Genomic DNA, 13,303 nt, shown 5'->3' with positions numbered 1-13,303 from the left:
AAATTAATGACTTAGATCAAACATTTAAGGATATTAAACGCTAAGCAGCAAACAGCTTTTAGCTGCACTACCATAGACAGTAATCTCAATTATTAAGCAATACACATCTCTGATTCTTTCGATGTGTCATTTGATCAGCTCCGTGGCTGATAGCTGAACGGAAGCTGATAGGCGGAACAAGGAAGTGACCTCCGGCCGGTCCGGTGACGTCACGGGTTCGTTCATAGAGGAGCGCGTGAGAGCAACCCCTGGACTACTTTCAAGGATTTCCTGTTTACCTTTTAATGGTCTCTGGGTCGAAGTTGATTCGTGTGACACCGCAGCAGCGATCCGGGTCAACGACATGTCGGGGGAACCAAGTTCTGCGGTAGGTTCATTTTAACCACATTTGTTTCCCACCACCTCGCGAGAAGCACCTTCAGTGCCTCGCTGTGGGCGGCGTAGCAACACTTCCGCATTGCCCGTCATTTGGAGCGCAGTGATTGGTCCATCCGTGCGTCTCGTTCAGAACTCGGCTCCCTATTGGACAAATGACGAAAGGCGATCGAGCATTGACACACACACACAAGACCTAGAAAAAGCTAAAACGAACGCGTTCACTTTCGCGTTTACAGTTTTGAACTCCGTTGATTTGTTGGGTTATAAAAGTGCGAGGCTAGTGTTTTTTTCCCAACATTCAGTAAGCAGAAGCCTTTATCTAATTTCAGACACATGCCCCGCGTCCATGTCCGTTGTTTACATTCTAAACTTTACAGCACAAGGTAAAATAGCATCTGTAGCATTGTGGTTAATTTTCGAAGAGTTGAAGTTATCCTCACATTCGGCTTATTAAACACGCGGAAATGTCTCATGAGCTTTCGTTGCCCAATTCCAGCGATACACAGTAGACAGCGTCGCTTGTTCCCGCCCCTCACGTTATGCAAGGCTTTGGTTGGTCTATCGGTTGCAGGCCCCGCCCCCCTTGGGAGACTAACGGCGGGTCCCGAGTTCAGCTGTAATGGGTTATCTGAGTTAGACGAAGGTAGAATACGAATGAAATAAAGATCGGACCCGTTTACTTTTTACAAGCTATATGTCTTCTAAAGGCTTAAATCCGGAGATAATTCATGTTAATTGAGACAGTTCTCTGGCTCAGCAACTTGCATTACTCTCGCGAGATCTACCGTTCGCTGACGCTCGAGCTAACTAGTTTTTTAGGAACTACATATATATTTTACCTGGTTTAAATGCATAGAAATGATAAATTACTACAATATGACCTATTCTCCTTTCATCAGTTTTATCCCACTTCCAATGACCACGCCCACTTCCAATGCCGGAAGTGTTTAACAAACTTGCCCCCATAAGTTACAAGTCAAAGTCCTGCATAGAAAATTACTCAAAAATGAATTTTATTAATGCAAGGTATCCTTATATACACACACATACCTAAATAAACATACTACATTGGCTTGTGCACTAATAGAAGTCGGTCAGGAATGTATGAGCTGTATTGGGATTTAAGATTCGATGTATCAAGTTCACTAAATTTGAAACACAGATAGCTTGTCACTCTAAAACGGGCAATAATGAACCCAACCTAAATAACGTGTACATCCGGGTACTACAAATATAAGCTACATAAACTCTCATTGTACTGAAACCGTTGTTTCCAGCAGAACGCTCGGGGTTCTGCTGCAGGTGAAAGGTCAACACCTGAGCTACATCTCTTCTATAGAGGCTCTATTGGGCTAAGCCCCTCCCACTTCCTGTTCTGGAGCAATCGGCTAACTCAGTTTTTTAATTAGGTCATTAATTGGTTTTAAATAAAAAAAATTTGGAGAAATTACATCATACTCTTAAATGTCTTTGGTCAAAAATATTTTTAATAAATGAAATGAAATGTTTCAGAAAAACATTGAGTCTTTAATTGATTAATCAAGAAGCTAGTTAAGTAATCAACTGATTCAACTTTTCTAAACGTATTCATACGTCTTGATTGATAACTTCTTTTTTAAACAAAAAGTACAATATCTCATCTCAAATTTAGTAGTGTGTGTGTGTGTGTGTGTGTATATATATTAGTATAAGTATTTATGATACGTATCATATTATAAAATGTATAATTATATAAATGTTACTCCACTATAAATATATTATTATAAACTGGTTTATTTAATTGTCATTCACATTTATTCACGCCAAGAACCTTTTTTTATTATTTTATATTGGATTTCTTTCCTTTTGTGGTACGTTTATATTGTCAAGATGTTCTTTGTTGATTTAAAGATTTAGAACGTTTTATTTCTTTTTAGGATCGTTCAGTCTGCACACAGTTGAATATCTTTCTTTGTTGCACTGTGTGATGGAAAGAAAAGCCCTTTGACCGCACCTCAAACCTCAGCCCCTCCCTGCGTTCTATAACGGACTCCGTGAGCTAGCAGACTTATCTGCTGCCACCAGAGGTGTCTTAGGGTGGAGCTCCTGGAGGAGGAGGAGGAGGAGGAGGAGGAGGAGGGTCCTGTAAAAAAAGACCAGTGTTCGGCATCTTGAGGCTGAATGACCTCAGCGGACACAATAGTCTCCTCTCTGCACACACACAGACACACACTCGCACACGGGACGATGGAGGGGCCGTACAAGTACAGCAGGGTGAGAGCAGCCGAGCGCTCGGAGCCGCACGCCTTCGTTCCCACGCGTTCCCCCCTCTAAACTCTCCTCTTTCCCCCGGCAGGACGCCAGCGGCGAGGTGCGGCGAGTCATCCGGGTCGGAACGCGCAAGAGCCAGGTACGGTCCGGCGTGATGTCATCGCTCCACCAGCGCGTCGGGCAAAAGTGCCTTTACATCTAGATGGATATTCATATTACCTTTTATTCACTAACCCTGTTTCATAGTGAGCTTATCTCACTTCCTATTCATATCCTGCAAAACCTTTAATCTGTAGTGCGCTTTGTGTTTAATCCTGAGAGTGTGTGTGTGTGTGTGTGTGTGTATGTGTATATCTACATATATATATACATATGTATATATATTTGCTAATGTGCTAGACGTTAAACCCTCGTGTCTCCGATATCACGCCGTCTCTCTGAGATAAACGCTCGTCCTCCGCGCCGTCAAACCTTTTTTTTCTTCTTCTCCTTCTGGACAGTCGGTAGATTCCATCTGAAGTTCTCCTCTTCTCTTCCTCAGCTGGCTCGCATCCAGACGGACAGCGTGGTGGAGAAGCTGAAGGAGCTCTACCCCCACCTCGCCCTGGAGATAGGTGGGTCATGTTCGGGTGGAGCTGCCTGATCGCGCAGTTTAAAATATGTTGATTATCCGTCGTTAAGTGGAGGTCTGCACACGCGAAACACTGATGGTCACCATGACGACCACAACGCCGCAACCACCGGACGTGATGCAAAAACACGTCACAAACAAATTTACTAAAATAAATAATAAATGTCACACCGGCTTCCTGCCGAAACGAAAACAGGTACGTCGGAAAAATAGTTATTAAATAAAGGTATAATTGAACATATCCGATCATAACCTCTCCTTATCCAGCATGAGGACGCTCTGTGACATTAAGTATACACCTGGGGTGAGAATCCCCTTTGACCTTTGACCCTCTTGCTCATATATTTGGTGCGTGAAGGGGTCAGAATACCTCTAAGGCGCAACATGTGACAGGAAGCAGTGGAACGGCCTGGTCGTGTTCTGGGAGTCGGCCTCTGGATAGCATGGGCGTGGCCAACAGTCACTTGATTGACATCTGCGCCTATTAGGGGCGGGACAGGTTACACCTTTTATGACGGTTTACGTCTTACAGACATCAAACCACCAGCAGAACGAAAGCGGGAAAACCAGAGAGACTAAACGCAGAAAACACGAAATGTGAAACTTGAAGCCACTAGTTCCTCTTTCAATATGAGCTAATGGCTTCAAGTTATATTTGAACAAACATTTTCTTATTTTGTATAACGTGTTGCTGGTTGTAGGGCTGCAACTAATGATTATTTCTGTAATCGACTAATCCAACGGTTGTTTACCAGCGTGGCGCAAACAAACAAACCAATTATTCCTTTTGGCTACAACGTGTGGCCGTTTATTTCCATCCGATCTCTCGCGCGTTCACTTCATGTCGCCATGGTTACGCCTCTTCCTCGCGAAGGGCCTCGTGCATTTGGTCCTTTTAGTCCCCAAAGAAAGCAAATTAAAATGATGACTCAACATGTTGGATTTTGAACTTCAAATGTATTTGAGTAACAAGTTAATACAAATGTAGTCATCATAATAAATACATTAGATAGTAATACAAATATGCGTATTATGCGGTTTTAAAGTAACTCAAAATAGCCAAAGTCTTTGCAGGTGACGAGCGTGTTGAGGACGTTCTCCAGACTCCCTGAGCGCCACGTGAAGGTTAACGGTCACTATGCAGAACGAACGAAAGGACTAAAGCTACAATAATTCACCCATTTACTACTCTGCATTCAACGTAACGTCCTCGTAAGTGTGAGCCTTACGTTAAGCTAACGGGATAGCGCCACTTTGGTTAGCTCAACTTACCCACGAGGAGAAGACGAATGTTCCTGCGTTGCCATGGTGACGACTCTGTTCTGCAGACGTTGTGCTGTTTGGTTCGCTGATGAAATACTTCCAGACGTTTTCGGCTCTCCCACGTTCAACTCGATAAACCTCTTTTCCTTGGTGCGTGTGGGCAGTCGGAGCGACAGCGCCCCCTGCACCTCCTCTGCTGCGTTGCAGTCTAATCGCTGCTGCAGCGCATCGCTGAGAGTTTACACCTGTTGTGTCTTTCAGTTGGCATGACAACGATCGGAGACAACATCCTCGACAGGGCGTTATCAAAGGTGAGTCTTCACCAATCCGCAACTATTCGTGTTGAAGAAAGTGGAAGAAACGGGGGGATTGTGCTGCTGGTGTGAAACCAACGTGTTGCTTTCTGGTCGGACGCAGATTGGAGAGAAGAGCTTGTTCACCAAGGAGCTGGAGAACGCTCTGGAGAAGAACGAGTGAGTGGATAAACACAAATACTGATAGTAAAAATAAAGTTACCGTGACAGGAACCAGCCAATCAGAATGGAGTATTCAGTACGCAGACAATACAAGATGTAAGACTCTGTGACGTGTGAAACATCAGACCTCTGGGGACATCTTTGTCCTCCTAAGACATCAGAGTCCCTTTTAAAGTGAGACAGAAGAGCTGAAATGAAGCCGACTCGGTCCGAGGTCGTCAGAGGTCGTCTCGCCTCATGAGAGCCTCCTCTCTGTTCTTCACATGGAACCTTTTTGATTTCCTCCAAAGCCTCACAAGTAGCAGCTGTCCGCTCTGAAGGCGGGAACTATGTACTCTGTGTACTTCTGTGTACTACGTGTACTGTGTGTACTCCCACAGGGTTGACCTGGTGGTCCACTCCCTGAAGGACCTCCCCACCACGCTGCCGTCTGGGTTCACCATCGGCGCCGTGCTGAAGTACGATTGAGCTCTTTATTGAGATGGAATTCAGTTCTATGATCCAGCAGAAGAAGTGAGATAAGATAGTGTAGCGTTAAGATGTGACAACGTGTTTAGTTGTGATTCTCCTGCTTGCTTCCAGGAGGGAAAACCCCCATGATGCCGTAGTTCTTCACCCCAAACATCTGGGGAGAACTCTGGAGACCCTCCCGGAGAGCAGGTAGGCTCCGCCCACTCCTGTTGGGAGTTCTCCACTCGTACGAAAAGCACTGATGATGTCGTCCCTTTGATGTTTGTGCAGCGTGATCGGCACCAGCTCGCTGCGCCGCGCCGCCCAGCTGAAGAAGAGGTTCCCCCAGCTGCTCTTCAAAGACATCGTATCCGCTCGCGTTTAGTTCTGACTCTTTAAACACAGGAAATAAAACAAAAGAGGTCAGTTTCAATGAGGCAGCCGGCTACGGCGTTTTTTAAGTGAAATAAGCTTCACGAGTTAAAGCTGCATTCTGTGTAGTGACCAGCAGGGGGCGACTCCTCTGCTCCCATAGACGTCTATGAGGAAATGACTCTACTTCTCTGTAGTGACCAGCAGGGGGCGACTCCTCTGCTCCCATAGACGTCTATGAGGAAATGACTCTACTTCTCTGTAGTGACCAGCAGGGGGCGACTCCTCTGCTCCCATAGACGTCTATGAGGAAATGACTCTACTTCTCTGTAGTGACCAGCAGGGGGCGACTCCTCTGCTCCCATAGACGTCTATGAGGAAATGACTCTACTTCTCTGTAGTGACCAGCAGGGGACGACTCCTCTGCTCCCATAGACGTCTATGAGGAAATGACTCTACTTCTCTGTAGTGACCAGCAGGGGGCGACTCCTCTGCTCCCATAGACGTCTATGAGGAAATGACTCTACTTCTCTGTAGTGACCAGCAGGGGGCGACTCCTCTGCTCCCATAGACGTCTATGAGGAAATGACTCTACTTCTCTGTAGTGACCAGCAGGGGGCGACTCCTCTGCTCCCATAGACGTCTATGAGGAAATGACTCTACTTCTCTGTAGTGACCAGCAGGGGGCGACTCCTCTGCTCCCATAGACGTCTATGAGGAAATGACTCTACTTCTCTGTAGTGACCAGCAGGGGGCGACTCCTCTGCTCCCATAGACGTCTATGAGGAAATGACTCTACTTCTCTGTAGTGACCAGCAGGGGGCGACTCCTCTGCTCCCATAGACGTCTATGAGGAAATGACTCTACTTCTCTCTGGATTTATTCCCTCAGTAAACGTTGTAAACATGAGTTTATGGTCTCAGTCTCTAGTTTCAAGTCTTCTTCAACACAGCATGATGTTCATTTAGTGACTGATGGTCCATTTAGAGTCAAAGCTTTAGGGCGGGGCTACACACTGATTGACAGGTCTCTATTAGAGACGTATACAACGTCTCTACGTCCTCCGCAGTCCTTATATGGTCACTTCCTGTAAACCAAGATGAATGCGGTGGTAATCGATGGAGCAGCTTCTGTCCCCGTAGATGAAACATTATTTGCGTTGACATGTGATATAAAGTTGGACTCCAGGACGGACGTTCGTCTCGCACATGTTTTTTTCCCTGAGTCGCCGTCTCCAGCGAGGGAACCTGAACACGCGTCTGAAGAAGCTGGACGAGAAGGACGACTACGCCGCCATCGTCCTGGCCGCCGCCGGCCTCAGGAGGATGGGCTGGGACGACCGGATCGGTCAGGTGAGAGGTCACCAGGGGTCACCAGGGGTCATCAGGGGTCATGGCCTGTGACGTCTGTCTTCTAACAGTCAAGCTGCTTGTTTCCACCCCAACAGATCCTAAGGCCTGAGGACTGCATGTACGCCGTGGGCCAGGTGAGACACACACACACACACACACACACACATGCACGCGCACACACACACACTATGCTCACGTACCGATGTGTGTCAGGGGGCTCTGGCGGTGGAGGTTCGGGCCAGAGACGCCGACATCCTGGAGATGGTGTCGGTCCTCCATGACCCAGAGACCGTGCTGCGCTGCATCGCTGAGAGGGCGTTCCTCAGACGGCTGGTACGCTCACACACACACACGCACACACACACACACACACACACACACTGACCGTGTACATCCTGTAATGTATTGATCATTTGCAGGAGGGCGGGTGCAGCGTCCCGGTGGCCGTACACACTGAAGTGAAGAACTCGCAGGTATGCTGCCACATACACACACTAAGCTCCGCCCACATTACTTACTGCCGCGCCTGTCAAGCCGTCGGCGAACTCTGGACAACGGGTGACTCGGGAACAAACGTCCAGATGGATTTAACAGTAAACTGAGTCACTGTTGTGGGAATATATGACAATTCTACAATGTAACCGGATGAGAACCTGTAGGCGGGGCTATGCGCTGATTGAAAGGTCTCTAACAGAGACGCCACGTTGGCGTCTTCCTCTGACGTGACCTTTAACCCCTGAGCCGACGCTGTGAGCTGAAGGTCATTTGTCGGTTGTTGCAGCTCTACCTGACGGGGGCCGTGTTCAGCCTGGACGGGTCGGACAGCCTGAAGGACACGATGCAGACGAGCGTCGCCGCTGACGACAAGGTAACGATGGACCGTGGACGTGTATCAACAATAGCGTTACATTATCACTGAAATGTCATTGTTTTATACTTTTTGTGTGTGTGTGCACCTCATTTTAACTGTGTTTGTGTGTGCGCGCGCAAAAACAGAGCTCGGACGCGGTGGACGAGCGGGTCCAGCGGGTCGGCGTCACGGCCTCCGGGGTCCCGGGCGGCGCCCAGGACGGCGCTGAGCGGCTGGGCGAGGACCTGGCCAACCTGCTGCTGAGCAAAGGAGCCAAGGAGATCCTCACGGTGGCCCGGCAGCTCAACGACGCCAGATAATCCGGGGGGGGGCAAAGCAGTCCGACTCGTCGACACGTAGTCTGTCGTTCACGAGGAGGAACACAGGATAAATCACTTGACAACTTGATGACATTCTTTTAAAATGTAGCACCAGCAGAACAAACGGGATGCAGCGAAGACTTTTAAACGTTTCCTCCTCCTCCGAGGTCGTCGTGCCAAAGAGGCGTCGCCTCACTTAGCTGTCGTACATCGATGTGTACGCGTTTACTCAGTCCAGACTGAAGACGACATGTCGGGAGGTTTTCACGGGGGATTGTTTGAGGTACTTTAGCAGAGACACCAGACTCCATCCACAAACACACTGATTCAACCGCTCAGAGCACACGAGTCGGTTGGTTTGAGTTACTGAGATCACATTCACCAAAGTCACAACTCAAACTAACTGACCGGCGGACAATAGACTACTGAACTAGTTCTGAGAGGTCAAAGGAGTCTGGTGTCATTGAAGCACTGATCGCATCTTTAGTTCTCAGTCCTCTGTGTAGTAGTTCATACCAACACACTTAAAACATCACACTCATTTCTTTAACTCTGCTGCATCTGCTCGGTTTCCTAAATATGAATTTGCATAATTTCTACCATCCATATCTTCTATTTAAGTCTTTTGTCTCATAATATAAGATATAGACCTTTTCATGGTGTACATTTAAAATCACATAATTAAATGACATTTTTCTCAGGTTGTAGTTTATTTTATACGGATATGGATGAATGACTTATGAGACACTCATAATCAGAAATACACAAGTCATCTTTGTAGTTCATCCAGTTATTTTACTTTATTTAAAATTACAAAGGAACAAATTAGTTATAATGTTTTACTCATCATGTCAATGAGTTTTTCTGCCTTAAATTGAAAAAAAATCCTCTTCATTCTGTGCTGCCATATTGTACTACTTTTATTTTATAGATCTTTATTGTACATCGTGTTTAATTTAAACCTCCTGAGACAAAGCGGAAGCGTCGACCTTATTTGATTTCAGTTTCAATGTCAGTTATGAATGAACGTAGAATGTTTCTGACTCCACCTGCGTCTTTGTTTTGCCTCAGATGTGTCAAATTAAAACGTAATGTCAGAAGCGTTAATAAAGCTCTGTCACAACTCCATGTTTGTTATTATTCATACATCTGTCTGTTGCTCAGACATCTTAAAAAAAAATAATAATCTGCAGGAAACAAAAAGTTCTAATTTATCCGTCTTTATGACAAAGCATGCGAGAGGCACTGAGGAGCCTCTTGGTGATCATCTGCGATCTATCAACATTAGAGCCTAAAATATGACGCATCAGATTGCTTTATTGTTCAACTGAATAACCTAAAGATCCGGCGGCATCATCGCTTCATCTCATCCCCTCGCCCAGTCAAACTGCAGCCTCCCGTACGGAGTCTTGCCACTGGCATTCAGAGTGAAGATGTTCTGTTGGGCGTTCAGCGGGATCACGTGGTGGAACCGAAGCAGCCGAGGGTCCGGGGCGTCTGTCATCCGAATGTTCTGCACCACCCTCTGGTAGGCTGCTGCCTCGGCAGGTAAGATCAGCGGGACGATCGTGACACGCTGTCTGCCATCGGAAGGCTTGACGGGAAGCCCTCTGGTGGACGGTGGAAAGCAGAGGCCGGGGAGAGGAACGCGCAGGTTCTTCCTCCGATCAGGCTGTCCAAGGTCCAGTTGAGGATCCTCTGGGTTTGTAGGGCAAGCTTTCAGATGACATGGTCCAAGGTCCGGTTGAGGATCCTCTGGGTTTGTAGGGCAAGCTTTCAGATGACATGGTCCAAGGTCCGGTTGAGGATCCTCTGGGTTTGTAGGGCAAGCTTTCAGATGACATGGTCCAAGGTCCGGTTGGGGTTGAGGGTTAACTGGTGTTGGAGATAGCTTCAGAGGACGAGGGGTCCCTTTAGGTAGTATATATGAGGCTATCCTGGGTTCTGTGGGTATGGAAAGGTACATGTAAGACACAGAATACATGACGAGTGGTGATTTAAAAATACGATAAGAAGGATTGGCCATCAGGCAGGAACAGTATCGAATTTCTTTCCGAAACATCCACTCATAATTTTGCCAGGTTTGCTTGTTTAAGTTTGCTAGATTGAATTGTGTCAGTGTCTCTGATCACCAGGGTCCCTTTAGAAAAACTCTCATTCTACTGCAGCAAGATGTGACTGTCTGCCCTTAGGGCCCCTAGGCTTAGGGTTGCCCTAACCCTAACCCAGTCGTATCTGGTCTCCCGGGCTTCCCTTCCCGCAAAACTCTGGTTGTCCTCAAACCCTTCTAACTTATGAAAAATTTGGTTGCCACACGTGGTTCTTGCATGGGGCCCAACGTATTTTTACATTGAATGAATACAAAGAGTGAGCTCTGTAGTCTTGGGACAGAAACCTTGCTTTGAAAGAACCTCCTCCGGAGACAGCAGAGGAGATTCCTCTGGTGGCTCTGAGCTCACTGAAGTCACTGAGGAAGAAATGTTACAAAATGAGAAATATACATGTTCATAAAGTGTGCAGAAGATCTCCATCTCTAATGTTGGTGGTCTTATTTACTCGTACCGTTGTTGGTTATAAAAGTGGATGTTCTCTGTTCACTGAGATGTTGGAGTGGAGGTGTGATCTGTTTATGAAGCTTCAGTTCTTGGAGATGATTGTACAGGTTCTTCTGCCGATCAGACTTCAGCGCCCCAAAATTACCCTGAACCATGGAGGACGTAGAAGCAAGAAGATGCTCGGTGATCGTAGACAGTTTTCCAAAGTTTAGTGAGGTTTTGGTGCCAGCTTTATATTCCTTGTAGAGCTGCAGGACCTTGTCATCCAAGGGTGCATGTGTTTGGTTTCCAATAATGTTGTGTTGGGCGGAAGCTAGGAGGAACCTCTTATCACTGATTCGTGAGAACTCAGAAGGTCCAAGATACGGTTGGGGTTGAGGATCCTCTGGGTTTCGAGGGGGAGGCTTTGGATGATGAGGCCCAAGGTCCGTTGGTGGTTGAGGATCCTCAGAGGCTGGAGGCTTTGGATGATGTGGCCCAAGGTCCGTTGGTGGTTGAGGATCCTCTGGGTTTCGAGGGGGAGGCTTTGGATGATGAGGCCCAAGGTCCGTTGGTGGTTGAGGATCCTCAGAGGCTGGAGGCTTTGGATGATGTGGCCCAAGGTCCGTTGGTGGTTGAGGATCCTCAGAGGCTGGAGGGGGAGGCTTTAGATGATGTGGCCCAAGATCGGGTTGGGGTTGAGGGTTTTTTGGCGTCGAAGAAGAAAGTTTCAGAGGGCGAGGAGTCATGTTCTGGGCCTCTACGGGTGGTTTGTATGAGTCTATCCTGGATTCTGTGCTTATGGAAAGGTGAATATAAAAAGGAATATATCATTTAAAGAGTGCTCGGCCTCCAGCTTGAGACATCCAATCGCCTCTATTCTTCAAACACAAAACAAAAACAATTTGGGTTGTCCAAAAAGCGTTTGAACATTCTGTTGTAGCATGAGGCCCAATGTCTTCATACATGAATGAATATTAAGAGTGAGCTTGTAGTTTTAGTGACGCTAACCTTCCTTTGAAAGGACCTCATCTACAGACGGCACAGGACATTCCTCTGGAGGCACCAAATTTGCCGAAGTCACTGAGGAAGAAAACATTTTACAAGATGAGAAACATTAATGTTCATAAAGCGAGCAGGAAGATATCCATCTCTAATCTCGGTTGTCTCATTTACTCATGTCCAGTTTGTTGGTTATCAAACTGGATGTTCTCTGTTCACTGAGATGTTGGAGTGGAGGTGTGACGTGTTCGTGAAGCTTCCGTTCTTCTTCGTTTTGTTGACAGCCGGTGGATCTAGAAAAGGATGTATTGAAGGAGCACATGAATGCACAGCTGTTGTGGGGACTTGTAGAACTTGCATAAGAAGTTCTGAACCATTACTGACCAGTTTTAAAGGAAACGCATTACTCACATATAGATCAACGTCCCTCTTGTGTCGTCGCTGACTTCTCGCCTCCGAGGCTCCATATTTATTTGTCCATCGTGATCAGATGTTCTCTGCAGGTTCTGCAGAGTGATCTTGGTTTGGCCGAAGTAGGACTCCTTGGGGAGGACTCTTCTCTCCTTTACCTGCACCTCTGCTTCCTCATCTTCGCTCTCCGTCTCCCACCCAGTCACGTACCATGTCCTTTCTTTATCTACCACCACCTCATATCTGGTCAGATCCTCTTGATCGTTCACTGTGTCTTCGTCCTCCAGAAGAAGACGAGGGAAGTAGTCCTCCCAGCTGTCGGTCTGGGGAAGAAGCTTCTCCTTCTTCCACCAGTTGCGGATCACAGAGTTTGGGATGTAGCCATCTGGAGCTATGGGGCATCTCTCGGTCTTCACATCAACGGTGGTCTTGGACATGGTGTGATATTTATATATTATGTGTATGTATATTATATAAATATCTTTAACTGTTCAGCTCCAGACTCCTTCCCCCAGCGCCTCGCTGCAACATGTCAAAGAGGGAAGAATGAGTTGTATATTTTGGGTGAAATGCTTCTGTCGTCTTGCTGAGAGTAAAATCACAATGAGAATACCACTTTTATGTCTTAGCTTAGCATACATTAAATCTCATTCAACCTCTACAGAAACAGTATATTGGCGCTTTGTAGAATCTCTCCTTGCTATGAAATAAAAACACCAACTTTGCACCCAACTATCAGAAAGAAAGCAAAAACTATGAAGAATCACTCCCACACGTGTGTTCCAGCTCCCTTTGAGTAGAAAAAACATGCATTCATTGCTGTTATTTCAAATCCAATCCACTGTTTCAAAAACTCACCCGGAGGAGCTTCCTCTTCCTGCTGGAAGCTTTTCCTCTCTGGAGACGCGACATCACAGACTGTGATCCATCTGTGTTTTGAATATTTAAATCACAACAGCTGATCTGCTGAACGGAACTGACAACAGGGTTACCGGTCTGAAGGAGGGGGGTCAT

The 13,303-nt window shown here is 46.7% G+C and overlaps 2 protein-coding genes across 3 annotated transcripts; one reads left to right on the top strand and one right to left on the bottom strand.

Annotated features, from left to right (window-relative positions):
- The first annotated feature begins 102 nt into the window (after positions 1–102).
- LOC120825269 (porphobilinogen deaminase) lies at positions 103–9,468 on the top strand. 2 transcript variants are annotated; one of them, XM_078106334.1, is made up of 15 exons: positions 139–367; positions 2,295–2,631; positions 2,714–2,767; positions 3,170–3,242; positions 4,784–4,833; positions 4,940–4,995; positions 5,379–5,456; positions 5,581–5,658; positions 5,740–5,815; positions 7,059–7,172; positions 7,268–7,306; positions 7,386–7,505; positions 7,592–7,645; positions 7,954–8,040; positions 8,169–9,468. In XM_078106334.1, exons 2-15 carry the CDS (start codon positions 2,539–2,541, stop codon positions 8,340–8,342), a joined length of 1,146 nt encoding a protein of 381 aa, XP_077962460.1. In that variant the 5' UTR covers positions 139–367; positions 2,295–2,538; the 3' UTR covers positions 8,343–9,468. The 2 variants fall into 2 exon arrangements, with proteins under 2 accessions (XP_077962464.1, XP_077962460.1); XM_078106338.1 differs by lacking the exon at positions 2,295–2,631 and having other exon boundaries at positions 103–367.
- Positions 9,469–9,639: 171 nt separating this feature from the next.
- On the bottom strand, positions 9,640–13,276 carry LOC120825226 (uncharacterized). Its single transcript, XM_078106271.1, has 7 exons — positions 13,148–13,276; positions 12,290–12,811; positions 12,053–12,171; positions 11,888–11,959; positions 10,905–11,669; positions 10,738–10,809; positions 9,640–10,286 (listed from the first exon to the last, which is right to left on the bottom strand). Exons 2-7 carry the CDS (start codon positions 12,724–12,726, stop codon positions 9,709–9,711), a joined length of 2,043 nt encoding a protein of 680 aa, XP_077962397.1. The 5' UTR covers positions 12,727–12,811; positions 13,148–13,276; the 3' UTR covers positions 9,640–9,708.
- Positions 13,277–13,303: the final 27 nt, after the last annotated feature.

The sequence above is a fragment of the Gasterosteus aculeatus genome, chromosome 1 (assembly GCF_964276395.1).
Source record: "Gasterosteus aculeatus chromosome 1, fGasAcu3.hap1.1, whole genome shotgun sequence".
NCBI lineage: Eukaryota > Metazoa > Chordata > Actinopteri > Perciformes > Gasterosteidae > Gasterosteus > Gasterosteus aculeatus.
The sequence above is the reverse complement of the archived record's forward strand: the minus strand, read 5'-3'. Positions and strand labels throughout refer to the sequence as shown.